General features: G+C 50.9%; 4 protein-coding genes across 4 annotated transcripts, besides 1 other annotated feature; all 4 read left to right on the plus strand.

The window, feature by feature from the left end:
* Nucleotides 1-16,800: part of a sequence feature (sequence corresponds to BAC RPCI93-11J15) that runs on past both edges of the window.
* On the plus strand, nucleotides 78-1,214 carry Tb927.8.5820 (hypothetical protein, conserved; the record flags this gene model as incomplete). The annotated part of the gene is made up of 1 exon (XM_842319.1): nucleotides 78-1,214. The coding sequence occupies one exon, from the start codon at nucleotides 78-80 to the stop codon at nucleotides 1,212-1,214; it is 1,137 nt and encodes a 378-aa protein (XP_847412.1).
* Nucleotides 1,648-2,682, plus strand: Tb927.8.5830 (hypothetical protein, conserved; the record flags this gene model as incomplete). Its single annotated transcript, XM_842320.1, has 1 exon — nucleotides 1,648-2,682. One exon carries the CDS (start codon nucleotides 1,648-1,650, stop codon nucleotides 2,680-2,682), a length of 1,035 nt encoding a protein of 344 aa, XP_847413.1.
* Nucleotides 3,035-3,628, plus strand: Tb927.8.5840 (hypothetical protein, conserved; the record flags this gene model as incomplete). Its single annotated transcript, XM_842321.1, has 1 exon — nucleotides 3,035-3,628. One exon carries the CDS (start codon nucleotides 3,035-3,037, stop codon nucleotides 3,626-3,628), a length of 594 nt encoding a protein of 197 aa, XP_847414.1.
* Tb927.8.5850 (hypothetical protein, conserved) lies at nucleotides 4,053-16,667 on the plus strand (the record flags this gene model as incomplete). Its single annotated transcript, XM_842322.1, has 1 exon — nucleotides 4,053-16,667. One exon carries the CDS (start codon nucleotides 4,053-4,055, stop codon nucleotides 16,665-16,667), a length of 12,615 nt encoding a protein of 4,204 aa, XP_847415.1.

The following is a 16,800-nucleotide window of genomic DNA, read 5'->3' on the forward strand; positions in this document are numbered from 1 at the left end:
AAAATGAATACTGAAGCAACAGCCACGTTAACAACTGGTGAGCACTAAAACTCTTTTTTTTTCCCCTTGCGACCCGTATGGAGCATGAGAGGGGGAGTGGGCTCACTTTGGCGCCGATGAAGAAGAAGCGAGGTCAACACCAACAACATGCCATACCAGGTAGTCAGAAGCGTGTAACTGGCACTCGCATCAAAAGAGGTCTCGATGAATTGTACAATCTGGATGCGGTGCCTCAGCAACAATCACAGGAAAGTCAACCTTCGCCTGGGCGAGTAAGCAAATGTAACGACAGGGGAAAGGGGAAAAGCTCCAAGGCCTCCTCTACGGCCGAAAATCCTTTGATGCGAAGTGCGGTACAAGGGATATCTACTAATGGTGAAAAGACTGCTGTATCGGTGGCACAGAGGAAGGAAGATGACGGACCCATTGTGGCAACTGCAATTATAAAAATGGCTGATACTTCTGAGTACTGTGGAAGTTCACCTCCCACCGTATTTGGCTACAATTGGGAAGAGTGGAAAAGTGTCAAACAACACCTGTTCAACCCAACGGAGACGGCTGGTTCGGCGGCGGCGCGGCGCAAGGCACTCGACCACATTGAGCTTGTGTGGAAGGCTCGCGCCCGTGAGGGTCGACCACTTCCTTCCTATGTGGAATCAACAGCAATGTTATTGGAAGCTGTTTCGCTTGATGAGAGCAACAAGATGTCATCAATAGCAATTACAGCACTCTACGGTGCCGTGATATCCCGAGCTGTCCACGTAATGACGGGTGAATTCGCGCGAGGCGCAGACGACACGTATCGAAAGAGAGCTCAGGCGATTGGCTTCCCTGAAGAAGCAGTGGAAGTACGTCAACGTGTGTCACACGGCGCTTTACCGTTATTAACGGAGTTACGCTGGGTTTGTGGATTGGTGTTGCAGTTCCTGTTTCATAACTACTGGTTAGAACAGGAACGGCATTTGCACTGTATGGAACAAGAGGAAAAGGAGGCAGAGGTGGAGGTGGAGAAAGTGAACAAAAATACAAGGGACGCACATAAAGTTGTATCCAACCACGCAACAGTGGAGGAGATGCGTTGGCTTCTTGATGCGCTTAGCGATGATTGTGAGGAAGACGAAGATACTCCGGGTGGAGATTCGTGTGAAGAATGTACTAACGACGGTTTTCATGATGCTGATACAATCCGTGTAGGTGATTGGACGCTCTCTTAGTTGAATAGTTGAATCTAACCGGAGACATGACGCACTGTGTGGGGTTTATATTTCGTTTAAGCGCTCCTTCACTGTGCAGCACCGAACACACGGTGGAAAAAAAACGATAATCTTAAGAATTTAAGAGTATTTGGGCTGGTAATGTTTGTTTGCTACACAAGGTTCAACCACGGCTTCTCATCTCAACTGTTTTTTTTTCTATTCCATTCCCTTTTAATTTTAGCATTGCTCGTTAGGAGATATCATAGTGGTGTCCAACACACGGTAGAAAGCTGTGCGGGCTGCATCGAAGAGGTTGACGTCATATAAATCCCAAAGCCACGCGCGTAGTGGCCGGTCAGGTTAAAAATAGAAAAAGACATCTTGGAAAGGAGGGAGGAAACAGAAAAGGCACGGCGAGGAGAGTACACTAACTGACAACCAGAAGGTAGCTATGGAGTTCGTTGCAGAGGCACATGGTTACCTCATCACGGGGTTAGCGCTGGATTCTCAGGGCGATCTGTTTGCTATTTGCTCATGCAGTGGTGAACTGCTACGGCTGAACAAGGAAGAAAATACGCTAGTTTCCATTATGGCCACAGAGGCATCACCGTATAACATAGCTATCGAGCCCAACAGCGGTAGCGTATTTATTACCGATCGCTCCGAGAACGCTATACTTAAGCTGGAGGACGCAGCTACTGTTAGGGCTGAGCAAGAACTTAGAGAGGGAAAGGACCAGGAATCTCAGGCTGCATATACTACAGTGCAGTATCTTAACGCATTTGAGGGTCGTTCGTTCCTTGGCCCCACTGCCATTGCCTTCAGCCCTAGCGGGGAACTATTCTTCACTGATGCTGGAGCAGAAGGGGACTCCTCCTTTTCCGACCCCGTGGGGGCTGTTTATCGCACGACGATGAATCATGAACACCTCGTACCGATCTGCACGCGCGGTCTCATACGTCCTTCTGCAATCGCCGTCGCACCCGACAACAGCGTGTACGTGTGCGAACAGGGCACAAATCGTGTCCTGCGTTTCGTGCAGCGAAGTACGTTCTATGTTGGCAATGTGTTTGCGCAGTTGCAAGGCGGCATGGGACCAAGGGCCATCGCAGTAAGTCCACGAGACGGTTCCGTGTTTGTCGCACAATATGACATCAGCGCCGTAGAAGCGCCAACTGAGGAAGGCGAAAGCGAAAAGGGGAACGAGGACGCTGGCGAAGGCGAAGGTGGGGACGACGGCAAGGTCCAGAACCAGAGCGCGCTCGAAAGTGCGGGTGAAGGAGGAATCATCACGGTGCTTGGAAGGGACGGGGATGTGCGGGGAATTGTGCGCACAATGCGGCCCTGCATAACTGCAATAGCACTGGATGCGAGTGGTGAAACGCTGTACGTCATGGAAGGAGATGAGGCGAACGGTAGTTCTAAGTTGTATAAACTGCAGGTTCTTCCTTTGGACGACCAGCAGTGTGGGGGTCAAGCGGAGTGATGTACCAAATAAATGGAATGTTTATTCCCATTCGGCACTCATATTTATTTATTATTTTTGTGCATGTACAGAGAGAAAACAAAAGTTGAGGGATCCCCCATGCAGAGTTTTGGGCACCTCCAACTAGACGAGAGCACTAATATCAGCAGTGGTGTTTTCATTAGAACGTGTCAGCTCGACGTTCCTGCAACTTGGCCCTCTTTTAATCTCAATCCACCTTTACTGAGGAACGCTTCTATCCCACCGCTCACTTGCTTGTGGGCCCGTCAACCCTCGCTCTACCTCCCCTTCCCCCCCCTTCCACACGTTTACCTGTTTCATTGCCTCATCATATACTTGATTAGCAGATCCAATGGGGGAACAGGATGGGCTGAACAAGAAACCTCATTCTCATACCAGGGGTCGCGGCATCCTTCAACATAACAGCAGCCGCCGAGGGCCCCCTCTCGGACAGAATAGTACTAACAATAGAATCAGAGGAGGCTTCAAGGCAAATAGGGGGCGCTCCAGCACTTTCTCGTCACGTGGGGGTCAAGTGCCGGACGGCACGGTTCCAGCTGCGTACATTTCCCCCTTCCAAGCGTCGCGGCCGCAGAGCGGGCAGCATTCCGCCTCCGTTGTGCGCACAAGTGTTTCAGGACCCTCGCAGCAGCAAATACTCTTTTATTCCAGCGTCCAACGGCGCGGGGGTGTCTTTACCAAGACGGCACACGAGACCACCGCACAACTTGCGCGCACGGGCGTTCTCCCTAATTCGACCGCATTCCGCAAGCGGGCCCGTCACGCCATGGAAAGCAACGGAGATAAACCAGAAACCCTTGAGGAACGTTTTTCCAACTTGCAATCGGAGAAAACGGAGGTGGAGCTGCGCCAGGCGAAGAAACTTGTGAAGCGGAGCGGCATCAATCGCTTTGAGGACTGTGACAGCGACGGCGCGGATACATAAAAGGAAGTTCTTTCCTGTACCTGGTTCCAAGATTGATGGGGTAACAGCGTTGTTATTGTACCTTTGGAGCAGTGGTGGATCAGAGAATAAGAAGTCAATGTATCTCTGGCTTGTCCGTATTGTAAATGCCTTCATAACTCTCTACAGTACCGTTTTGTACCGTCACGAAGCATACGTGCTTCTCTTATATCATTTTTTTTTTCTTGAGTTCGAAGCCACCACGAAGTGAGGGACTACAGAGGATTAGTTCTACCCCTTCCCATTCAACTGTCCACGGGCTTTGGAGGGCCATCGTGGCGAGGGGGGCTGAGTTCTAGAGAACGAGTTCCCAGAGTCAGAGGCCACGGCGCCCTCAGGAGCATTAGTGGGACACACAGCACAAGGAAGACGTAAAGGGGTTGTCGGTAGAATAACTGGAAAAAAAATGGAGCCGGGACCGGAGTCGACAGGCTTCGACACTTCTAAATTTCTCCAGTTTCTTTTCGCCACACTCTTTCTCTTCGTGTGTGTTATGGTTCTCATCATGTATCAACACAAGCTGCTCAGCTTCGCCGTTCAGACTGTTCTGCGCTATTGTTTCTTGCCATCAACCTCACGAGTTCACCTGGGCGGTCTTCTTCTGTCTCCTCCCGGATGTCGGATATTCTTCCAGAATTTCTTTTATCAGGACGAGAACATGACACTACGTGTCACGGACGGTTACATTTCTTTTGTTTTTTGGGATTCTTGGTTTGGTGATCCCTCATGGGCAAAGGTGCGGGATTTCATGATGAAGGATGATCTGAAGGGAACACAGTGCTTGGCAAAGGTGAAAACGAAGTGGGTGCGTGGTGTAATTGTCGACGTTGAGCGGTCCAAGCGAAAATTACTCGTGCGTTTGGAAAGCGGGGAGCCGGTTAATAGAGAATCAGACCCCGCTCCTCTAGTCGACGATGAGAGGTTCAACAATTTGGACTGGGGCTCGGAGCTACATGAGATGGCTGATGTGGACGGTGCCTCAAATTCTGTGGTGGGACACAACGGTGATGAAAACACCAGCCATCGTAGCAGCTATAACTTGGAGCATAGTAGAGAAAGTCACAGAACAGTCCCCACCAGGCAGCGGGAGGTGAATGTATCATGTGCATCTATTCCCTCTACTAGCGCCCGAATGTTCTACGCACCAGATTGCCGTAACAGTGATGCCAATTCGAAAGGGGGTGGCGGTGACGGAAATTACAGCAGTGTTACCGCAGTCCATGTGGAACCTGAAGTGGGAATCAACGGTGAGCCACCCGAGTCTGTAAAGCTCCTTGACATGAGCTTGGTACGCATCCAAAAAAAATGTGGTAGGGTTCGTGTTCATCTTAACGGAATGGAACTCACCTTTTACAACGCCACGGGAAACTATCGAAAGAGTGAGACCGTGGAAAGAAGCGAACAGGAGAGGAAGCCGAGGCATAACGATTCAGTCTTCAAGAGTTTGTGGGGCATCTTCCGACCCCTTTGCAAAAGTGAGAATGATTCCACCGCTCCACGCGACCCCATGGAAGGGAGAGAACAGCGGCAGCACGAAGGGCTGGAAAGTGAGGAAGAAATGTCGAGCAGGGTAGAGGATACCGGTGTCGAGGATGTCTTTGACGGTGCGCGCACGCGAGCAACCGTGGAGCAGCACCGCCGGAAGAACACAAAGAGCATCATGCAACGCTTTTATGACTTCGTTGGGGCGGTGGAAGTGGAACTCTTCACAAGCTACGTGAACATTGGCGGTGCTGCCGCCGAGCACCCATATTTCCTCCGTGTTGGGTTTAAGCGGGCTGATGGTCTTAGCTATTTAGCTCAAGAAGGCGTTCCGAGCGTTGACATATGCCGTCTCGTCACGGAGGCAACGCTAGAAGAGTTGTGTGTCCGCTGGTTTCCCATGAAAAGTACTGAGGAGCAGCATGAGCCAAGAAGCGTGTGGGACAAGTGGCGGGATTCTTTCTTGCTATACTGCGAAGGTGTGCCACCAGAGCAAAAACCAGAGCCCCTACTCGACGAGCCCGCCGTCCTGATTAAGGACTATGGGACAATCATCGGTGACAAGGAGGAATCATCGGCCCACCTCGTTTACTATCGCGACTTCCCCAACGTTTACGCTGGGGAAGAAGTCAGTTGTCAGTCTGATTTGCCAAAATCGGGTATTGAACTTCTTATTGATACACCAGACTTGTGCCATGGACCGTGGTCCAATTTTTCTATAATGCAGTTGAAAGAATATTTCGTACCCAATACATACCAGTCGGTTGAGTCACTCAAATTTGAACTAGGTAAGAAACGACCTCACGGATGCTTTGAGATTTACATCGAGCTCCTACGTGAGACGTCTCTCATCATACCGTTTAAGCGGAAGACCATCGCACCTACTCCGCCTTTTGGGTTGTGCGACTCGGGTCGGAAGGGGATGGTAGCTGTAACGCTTGGGCGTGGTTCATCGTATGTGCAAAAGCTGAAAAATCCCCTCCCCCACGAAGAGAAACAGTGCATGGAGAGCTTACTAACGGGGTTGGATGTGTTGGTTGCGACCAATGCGATACAGGAGGAGAGCGCGGTGTGCATGAGCATGGACAAAATTGAGCTTTTCGTTGACAAACTTAGTGACAAACCGTACAATGGGCGCAAATTGTGGAACATTCTCCCTGTAATGGAAAATGCAGAGGTGTGGTGGCACATGGATTATATAAGCTTCTTCGGCGACCTCTGTCTTGACTGGCTATTTGTGCCGCACATGTACCATGGAAAGCCCTTCACAACTGAAGAATACAACACGTATAAGTTATTCGTGGAGGAATTTATACCAACCGTCAGGAGGTTTGAGTGTATCTTTGCAGGAACTTTCAAAATTCACCTGAATGGTAACATGCACAATGCCATTTACAGCGAAAACATCAATGACAAAGCGGCGAACGTATTCTTAACGCTGTCCACGAAAACTGGTGGTTACATGTTTGTGACGGTGCCTTCAGATTCGTATCTTCTGAGTTCCGTCACGGAAGTGCGGCGGCCGTTCGAGATATCAGTGTCAGGCATCGAGCTGTTTCTGTCGGTGCCTCACAGTCACCCGCTGCACGAACTTGTCGACATTTCCAGTCCATTTGGCTGCGTTGACAAACTATTTGTGAAAGGTATGCACACGGTCAACGTACCCAATCAAACTGTACCACAAGACATGGACCCGATAGATCCCGAGACGGGGCAAAGTAAGTTGAGGAACTATTTGGACTACGAATTTGACATAACGGGAGTGCGCGGTCATCTAATGGCGCCGCATATCGCCACTTTCACAGAGTTGTTTGAAAACTTATTTGGAGGTTCCTCATGTGTAGTGCGACCAGACGAGCTTTTCTGGCCACTGTCCAAAATTCACCCAAAAATTAACACGCCGAAAAACGTCCGTAGTGCCTTCCACACGTACCTTCAGAAGGACCAACCTCCTACCAATAGTTTGGACTTCAACACAACGGTCAAATTCACTGACATTGACGTCACGCTGCGGACGGGAGAAGCTAAATCTCCCCAAGTGAACCTGCGCTTCAGCACGCTAGATATTACCGTAATGAGACAGGCTAGTGTGACAGACATAGGCCTTACAATATCCCCAATATACGGTCGTCTTCCTGCTCCTCTTACGGGGGACCTTGCAGACTCTACATTCCTGTGTTGTGGTGATGTTTCATTGGGTATTGTAAGGCACTTTGGGCTCCCGCCATTGCGAACTTTATTTTACAGTGCGTCCGAATGCGTTGTAGATGGCATCTCCTTCTATATGACTGTGGAGCAGGTGGCATTGCTAACAGAGTTATTTACGACCCTCAGGAAACAATTCTTTAAGAGCGATGAGGGCCTGCTTGCAGAAATTGAAAAGGCACGAACCGTAGCAGCGTATTCTGCGGACAACTGCGTACTGACCACGCCCGCACAGGGAGGGAGGCGGCGTGTACCCACAAGTGGGAGGCCGCCGGCATGCTTCAGACGCGTGCGAACTTCCTCCCTACTACCCAGGCCGCGGGGAGAGGAAAACGCAAGGTGTAAAGCCGCACGCTTAACGCTTATTCGATTTCTCACCCACGGTGGGCCGTTTCTGAAGATTCCCTTCTCCGAACTAGTTCCCGCAGTTGTGGCAAGTGGATTTCAGGAGTTTCTTGAGCAATTGGACGAGGCAGAGGACTCTGCAAAGGACTACGCAATTCATACGATACTCGTATCAATACCTTCTGTACAGGGTTGTGTGGCTGTGGGTCCTGACAATTACTTTGAGGTAAAGTTTCCATCAGGCGTCCAGCTGGTTTCAACCACCAAGAATGATCTCAACTCCAATGTGCGTACAACAGCCGCCCTCCGTGGTATTGAATTGTGTGGATATTGCCGGAGTAGCAACCACAACATCAAAGATGAGACAAGCCCCTTTGCTGAGGTGTTTCGTCTTGAAACATCACTTCATGTACAGCGCAGCGTCGCCTACCCTTTTGACAAAGGGCTCGAAATACACAGGAAGAAGCAGCGCCACTTCGTGTTTGAACACGACACAGACAGGTTCTTTACGTCAGCGCTTGCTCACGTGCGCAGGCCATGCATGCGGGACGAAAGTTTACAGGACTCAAAAGGGGGGGCTGACGACCCGCACTTGTCCTTCTTTCTGAAAGGGGAAGAGGAAGAAGGAGACGAAAGGGAGCTGCGGAGTGCAGGGGTACTTCACAAATTACCAGTGTATAATCAAGATGGAAAGAACGGAGGAGACTCAGTGGAGGACTGCAAGAATGAAGACGGACCCACGGAGGCCACGCACCACCAGGGATGCGAGGGCACCGCAGCACCTCCTCAACAACTTAAGTGCTCAGGCAGAGAAGCGGAACAATCAGCTGGAAATGTATCCACACTAACGAACACCAGAATGGGCATACCTGCGGGTGGAAGCTCGCTGGTTGAAAGTGACGAGAGCGATGGAACGAGTTTCAATAAAAGCGAAACGAACGCCTTCGCTACATGTGTGTCACAAACAGACGAGCTACTCTCCTATAGTGATGAGGATGATATGATGAAAGAGCTGTGTGAAAGCGATGATGTCTTTGAGCGCGGCATCTGTAGCACCAGCCACACCCCTGACGATGAGTTCAGTAGGCGGGTGGACCACCTTCCGGATGAGTGCAATGACTTGATAACCAACTCACTGGATTGTGTGTCGTCAGTGTCTGCATCGCCAAGAGCGTCGGAGGGTAATACTACGTTGAGTCGAAAGCTAATCACTTCCACACACTTCTTGCGCCGATTCTCCTTTGACCGTCCGGATTCCCAGAAAGACACGCCCGATGGGTGTGACAACACGGCGCATAACAAGCGTGTGATCGCGAGGGATCGAACCCACTTCCGGGCACCGATGCCCACAGTGGGTTTCGTTCCCTCGAAAAGGCCACCCACAACCCCGACACTTCGTATGCTGCAGCGAACAGTTGATGCATGTAACGGCAATGTTGGTGGCGAAGGTGAGAGTGCCTTCTGGAGTGCCGAGGGGGCGGGAATGTGGGCGAAGCGGACTGCCGATAACCGCAAACGCTCGCAGGAAGGCACCACGTCCAAACAGATGCATGTTGAATTCTTGGCACCACTAAACTGCCTTGTGGCACAAGACTTTGTGGAAAAGCTACTCTTCGATGCGAACACAAGGCTTCAGTCCGTGTTTGCCACACATAACCTTTATTCTTCACTGGATGGAGGAGAAACAGCAGACACTGCAGCGGCCCCAATGTTGCCGGTGAGGCATATGAGGCAGACAAGTGGTTTGAAGGGGATGCGGAACTTGATTAAAAGTTCATCGACTCCCGCTGAGAAGGAGATGAAGAATCTGTTTGCACGCAAGCAGCCAAGCCGAAATCGCGCGCATCAGAAGCGCTGGTATTCTGAAGTGGATATCTGGAGCGTCTGCATTCCATCCACACGAATAAGTGTTGTGACAGATTTTCCACTGCCCTCAGATAATGTGGTGCACGATGCCCGGGCACGTGGCGTTTACAGCACGCAGTTATGCGCGCGGTCGGCACAAGTGGTGATGCAACAAACACACCCACCGCCACGTGCTACAAGGCAGGATGAGACGAAAACGTTTTCGTTGTCCACCACGTGTTCATCTCTCGCTGTCATCACCCAGATCGAGCACGAACCCCTCCTTCGGAGCGATAACCCGTTTGTGAGGGTCCCAGGGATTGATTATGACAGAAAGGACACACTCGCCGTCTTATACTTTACTTCGATTCGTGGCCGCATGCGCCATCAAAACACGCAGGGTATACAAAACGGTATCTACCATTTATCCGTAGACACTATCGCCCTTCACGCCGCTCGCGACTTCTTCTTCTACTTGCACTCTACACTGGCGTTGTGGGAACGACTTAATGGAGCTTGGTGTGCACAAGAATATCCTCGCTGGTACCGTGGGCGACCTTCACCAGAAACCTGGAGCAGCCACAACGATGACAACGAGGCCCGTGAGGGGAGTCACGGTGCGCCGGGAAGCTCTGTGGCGCACTTTGAACATTTACATTCTGCTGTACCAACGACCCGGAACTATGGCATTGAAGGCAGTCGCGTCTTTCAGGGTGTGGGGTCCATACGGGTTGTCCGTTTGGAACTCTTAGACGTGTCCCGCGACGGTCACTACTTGCGCGTGGACACGCGCTGTCCCAACGTGGTCGAAATAAGCCGACTGCAAGCGAAGTTTGTCGTGCGGGTACCAATGAAGCGCGCGCACGACCCCCTGTCCGTCCCATCGAGGCCCCTTGTGAGGCAGAATTCTTCGGTGACATTGAGCTCCAGTGAAGTGTGTTCAGGGTTTGTGCCGAGTCAGGAATGGAAGCGTCGACCACCCCAACTCAGTACGGTGCAGATTCAATTTATTGGCGAAGTGGAGCATGCCGTGGCGAGGTGTTTTCCCTCACTATTGCATATCATGGGAGCGGTAAAGGGGAGCGAATGGGTAGCGGATTCGCCAATAGAAATCATATCTGAATCTAAGTGTTCCAAAACCCCGAATGATGAGGGAGGCTCACCAGAAGTGGATTGTGGATTCTCTAGTCAACCTCGGGCAGACGCGGCGAATGATTGTAACCAGGTGACATTTAGAGGGAGCTTTGCACTCGGTAACATTGATGTGTGCATGATTCAGTCCGAAATGAACTTTCTCCAAATAAAGGGTACTGGGCTCGCGGGGTTTGGGGAAGCGCGGGCAGAAGCTATCAACTCGCGGGAGTGCGTGAAGACGCATGTTCTAACAGAAGCATTCTCTGAGCGGATTAAACGGCAATTACGTGCATGGGCGGACAGAGCCCGCACAGCCGCCCCCAAGGGTCACTATCCCACTCCTCCTTCCGTGACACCTCAGCTGCGTATGAAAAATAGCGGGTTCTTCGCAGCGGAGACCATGAGGCTGCAATACGTTGCAGACGTGGTAGCACCTTGTACAGATGGGTTTGAAGTTATCGATTATGAGGAGGTGAGTGAGAAAACTCACCGTCAGGATCCGCGCGTCTTCGTTGCGAGCACTAAACAGCTTCGGGTTGACATGCACCATGCTGAACAAGAAGGCCCTCGGGGTAGTGCCGAAGGGTGTAAAACGGACCCACCAGACACCAGTTGGGTAGCTGACAGCTCTGAAAAAGGTGAACAGGTCAATGTGCAAGTGGACATTGGAAGTGCGGTGCTATCACTGCCATATCGACCGAAGGCTAGTGAAATTGTGCAGCCGCAACTTCAACAGTGGGTTCACGAATGGCTGGGCCCGTCGGTACTACAAACAATGTACACTTCGCAGACGGTTTTGGCCGGCGGCTATCACCTCGGGGTGAGACCACAGAGCAAGATATATGCATGCTGCTGTTCTTTGCGAGTTCGTGACGCGCTTCTGCAGAGTGACCTTCCACAAAATATGACTTCTAACCTGACGATTCCCCTTGCGTCGCTTTTCTTGAATGCCTCCTCAGAGGGGCGATTGGCACTAAAGGGGCATTTGCATCCCACCAAACTATCATCGTCCAGCCCAACGTCTGGAAGACACACAATGAGTCTGCCAAATATTTTCGTTTTCTACAACAGTGATCGGCTAAGGCGTTCGGGCATGTGCCTGACAGAAACCGTGGAAGTGACCGTGTCTCCCATCATCGTTAGTCACTTGCTTTTTATTTTCAACCGGGCGTCGACCGTACGCTCAACCCTTACAAAGATTTTCAAACCAGGAGAAGCCGAACAGGTGGATCCACAGCAAAAAGTGGGAAATTTAAATCTTCAAGACAACCAGAGGAGAAAGAGTAACTTTTTACTGCTGGTCGAAGGACTCCGCATATCTTATCTCACCTCCATGACTAACATGCGCTTTTCCGCCTGGCGGTTAAAGGGGAGGATGTACACAACCGAGGATGATGACTTGTGCAGGTCCCATATGACTCTGAAAGTCGCGAATGTGCAGGTCGCCCTTGTGGACCGTGATGACTATGATCAACTTCAAACCTTCCTTCACCAGTCGGAGTACCTTCAGAAACGTGCGGAGAGCTCGAGTGGGAGATCTTCGAAAGAAAAACTGATGTCGTCTTCGTTGCCAAATTCACTGGATCAGGAACGAAAGCGGTCGATCAGCACGCTCAACGGGTTTATATGGGGTCTATTCGAAACGTCTCTCACATTGTCCACTGGGCGGAGTGATACAAATGAACTCCACTCAGCACTTAAAAGCATTGCTGCAACTGCGCCTGTGAGAACCTCTGTAAGTCTTCGCAGTTTGGGGAACGTGGGCAATACCGCCACACGCTGGAACGTGGCCATATTTTCACCGCTTCTTATCGCCCGCGTTGGGTTAGCTCAACTGTTGCAGCAATCAATTGATGAGGCGAAGGAACTGGCGGACAAAATGCACCGAGCTGCAAGGCGCGAAAGTCGGAAATACCACCGTCAACTCGCAAAATCCGCTGTGTATCAGCGTTTAACGCGCTTAGAGCGGCGGGAAAGCCAACAAATGCTTAGCACACAACGTCAACAGGTAGAGCGCCTTATTGCGTTAACAAACAATGTAATACCAGGGCAAAGTGGGGCAAGTCAGCGACGCGCTTCAATTGCGCTTTCGGTGGAACCAAGTTGTGAGGACGTGGTGGAGGGAAGTATATTCCAAACCACCTCCGACCATAAGTTCTTCGTGACGATGACTAATTTTCTTGCTGTTGTCCCGTTTGGGGACGCGCCTTATCGTACAATATTGGAGGGCACCACCGACGCCTCCCACCGTGGATGCCCCAGTGATGTTTTATTAAACCGCAAGGACTTTGTTCCGACTATGGCGATGAAGGTGAAGGTGGAGGGCACTACTGTTGTGTGCCGAGCCCTCATGTCACAGCAGCGAGTGCCCCTGTTGCCAACCAAATCAGTAGGGGCACTGCGAAGCGACGGTATCGGTGCTTTTTTGGGTGCCACTGATTCTTCCACAGGGACGAGGCAGATATTTACGTCGAAGTTTATGCTTAGTGATGCGCACTTTTACTGCAGTGACGGCTCACCGCTTGAGCGAGGCACATCAGCCAAAAGTGTGCTCAGCAGCACGCACGTATTCGGTGGTATTGGTACCCTCACGAGCCCCGGGAAGGGAGAGTACCGTAATTCGCTTTCGAAGGTATCGTTCAACTCTATTGAAATACCTTTGCATATCAACAGGTGTGGAAGGAGCGTGAGCATTGGGTCGGTAATGGATATGAGTGCCCCGCAGATCTCCGTGTCCACACAAACTGCAAGCATCCTCAGCCAGTTCACGAATGAGATGTCGACCAAGTCTCTTTCTTCCGTCTTCCGGCACCGCGAAGGCGGCGCGGACGCGAAGACAAAATCAGCAGAGGTGATTGCAGAACCGTCTGGTATACATACAGCATCTGGTGGTCCCGAGAGATATAGGCGGGAAAGAGGAAGGAGGACACATCATACTGATCCAGAGTGCCCAGTAACTAGTGTGCTGCAACAGGCTGAACTGACGCCCATATTGTACAACTTTGACGTGACGGCACGTCTTGAAGCGGGTGAAATGTATGTTTACTCTATTCAAAGAGGTACCGCAACCAACACTAATGCGTCATCGCAGCAACTGGGAAGCACAGTGAACAAGGTAAACCGAACCTCAAAACGACAGGTGAAATTCAAACCCATTGCACCAGGCGGAGAAGCCGAGTTTCCGGGTAGTCCAAGGGTTCCGAGCGGACTTGCAGCCAAAAAGCTGATGTCTGTTCTACTTAAGATACCTCTCCCCGAAGTGACAGCAATGGTAATGGGAAGCTATGGTGGGAGCATGGCAGACGAAGAGCGACTTATCGCCCGCGTGGAGATAAGGGAAAACACAATCGAAATAGATCCCTCCATAATTTCACTAGCCCACGAGATTGAGGAATGGGAGGTGATACAGGCTCGCGATAGTGCAGAGCACGTTGCCAATACACTGAAACTTGTCAAAGGGTGGGAGAGGGATGAAGAAATAAAACATCTCGCCCGCTACTCCACTGTTGCAGATGTGGCGTTGCCGCTTCCCCGCGCGTTCCTGTCCGTGCTATCAAATGCAGAATTACAATCAAAGAAGGCAGTAGCGCACCAAAATTTGGGACGCTTGGGGAACTCTCACCAACCAAAGACAACATCACCACCTTCGCTACAGGATCAAGAGAAAAGGCTTCAGCATGGGCACGAGGATGCGCCAACAAATCATAGTGATGGGAAACGGAAATTACTTAGTGTGCAGATCCGTGTTACAGAGTTCCGTCTTGTGCTAACCACAGAGCCCGCGTCAAACATAAGCTTCACCCTTTCCCTTGATGATCGAGTGGGAAGTGTTGATTTCTTTATAAAGCGGATTCAGACACCATCTACTACGTGGATTGAGGATGTACCAGTGTACAGCCCTCCTGTTGTTCTACTACTACTATGTGTCCGCCGTCTGCGTGTGGAATGTCAAGCCAAGATGGAGGTGAAGTCCGTGGAAATGTATCTGCAAGAAGTGGAAGCGCAAGCAGCACTACAACAGCACGATAATGCTCTGGTGCTCACGAACGTCTACGTACACCTTCCAAGAGATGCATCAAGTAGCGGAAAGATGGAGCTGACGGTGCGCGCTCCATACGTGTCGCAGATGTTCATTTTTCAGGCGTTGTGGCAGCGTAGTTTATTAGAGTCACTGGCCAGCATAAACCGCATTTTTGATCGGGGTGCTGCCATCTTCAGGGAAAAAATGAAGGCCAATCCGTATATCCGGCGGCGCGGGGTTGCTACAAAGCAGGCGGAGAGGTCGTTAGTTGTTGCTGTTACGGGATCACACGGAAATGTGCGGGTCGACTTGGGGTCTGGTAACGCCCATTTGGTGTCTGTGGGGAGCATGAGCCTCGCACTGGTGATAGCACAGTCGTCCATTGATCAGGCGCAAAAGGTATGTATCGACGCTTCGGTGAGGAGCATCATGCTCCGCTCAGAGGGAGTTCTTTCCGGCGTGGCGAGGGTTGACACAATATATTTAAAGGGATTCTCTCTATCTAATAGTGGTGGATCAACCAAGGTCGTGCGGTCCCCTGCAGGGCGGACGTTCCGATACTTGCTTTGTGCGCAGAAGTTGCATGCTGTGTTCAAGGAACGGCAACTGAGGGACTTACTCGAGGGCCAGGTTGGGGAAATTATCCTCAACTTCATGGACAGCACGGGCGAAGGGGTTGCGACAAACGTGAGGCTGGACGTATCCTTGAGCCGCAGTAACGTAGTCATAACGCCCAGTACGGCCCCCACTTTCGTGCGTACGTTTACCGATTGGTGTAATATTGTCGCGGAGCAGAGTGCGGCAGCGAAAATGAAGTTGGCGAAATTGGGCATGGAGACGGGCCACACCTCACCAGAAGAGGATAAGGGAGAAAGTGGTCGCCTTGCTGAGCAGGAAGTTGGATTCCATGCTTCTGGAACTCGCGCCGGTAGAGGGTCAAGCAGTCGAGAGGGTCGACCACCCTTGCATGACAATTTCAATATCACGCCATCGTTCGTTGCGATACCCGAAGAAGAAGAACAGGGTCAAGATAAGGTCATTAAAAGCAAGGATGGGACGTGCAGCAGTAGCAATAGTGATGCAGAGAGCACTTCCTATATTCCATTTATGGGCAACAAACTCACTCGTATTCCCTGCGGGTCAATAGAGGTTGTGCTTGATCGCTCTTCCATCCTTCTTGGCAACGCCTCGGGCGGTGTGGATAAGGCAGGTTGCATCATAGCGACATTCCCGCATGCAACCTTGTCGTTTGCGGAGTGTCCAAGCGAAGAGGACACTGTAGTCAAGCGGGTGTTAGAAATTAATACAAACAACATGGAGCTTTATCGACCCGGAGCAACGAAGGTGCTTATTCTTGGTTTCCACGGCATCAACAGGTATGAATTCTACACTCGTCAGAAAGTTGGAAGCAGTGAAGTGGGTTATGTGATGACCCTCCATCAAGTGCACCCGTGGACAGGTAATCCTGGTTTGCAGGATTTCCAGGAATTAATTCAACTCGTCCGATCCTTCAAGGCGACGAAGAAGACCAAACCATTCCAGCGCTTCGGCGAGATTGATGACATGTGGAACGCACCTGAAGGCTCGATGCCGATGACACCACCGGGGGCGGATAACAGAGCCCCAACCAGCACAGCTGTTGTAGAGGAGGAAGGGGAGAGAGGAGGCGTCGATGCGGATATCGCCATCTCTAGTTCCAGTGTAACTGGGCTTGTAGCCACTTCATTGTCTGATATGAGTTCAAGAAAAGGCAAGAAAGCTGTGGACAAGCGCTATATGAAACCGCTGCGCAATGTGCAGTTTGCCCCTCAGTTACGCTTCGGTGGTGCAGTTGCTGTGAACGTTGATGTAATCCTCAATTGGTTTGGTATAACTAAGAATATGCTCCCTCATATAATCCACACCAAAGCTTGTGATGTATTGGAGGGCGTTCTTTGCTTTCTTGAGGGAGTTGCTGCGGGCCGCACCAGAAAAATTAAAGAATCCTAGTTATTGCTGACTGGCAGGGTACTCACTTATTCACCATCTCCCTCCATGGTCGGTAAACACGTGCCTTCAAAAAGAGTGTTTCCGGTTGCTGTATGTTGTAACGTTATTCGTTTTCGCTACTTATCTATTTTTT

The sequence above is a fragment of the Trypanosoma brucei genome, chromosome 8, assembly GCF_000002445.2.
Source record: "Trypanosoma brucei brucei TREU927 chromosome 8, complete sequence".
NCBI classification, from domain to species: Eukaryota; Euglenozoa; class Kinetoplastea; order Trypanosomatida; family Trypanosomatidae; genus Trypanosoma; species Trypanosoma brucei.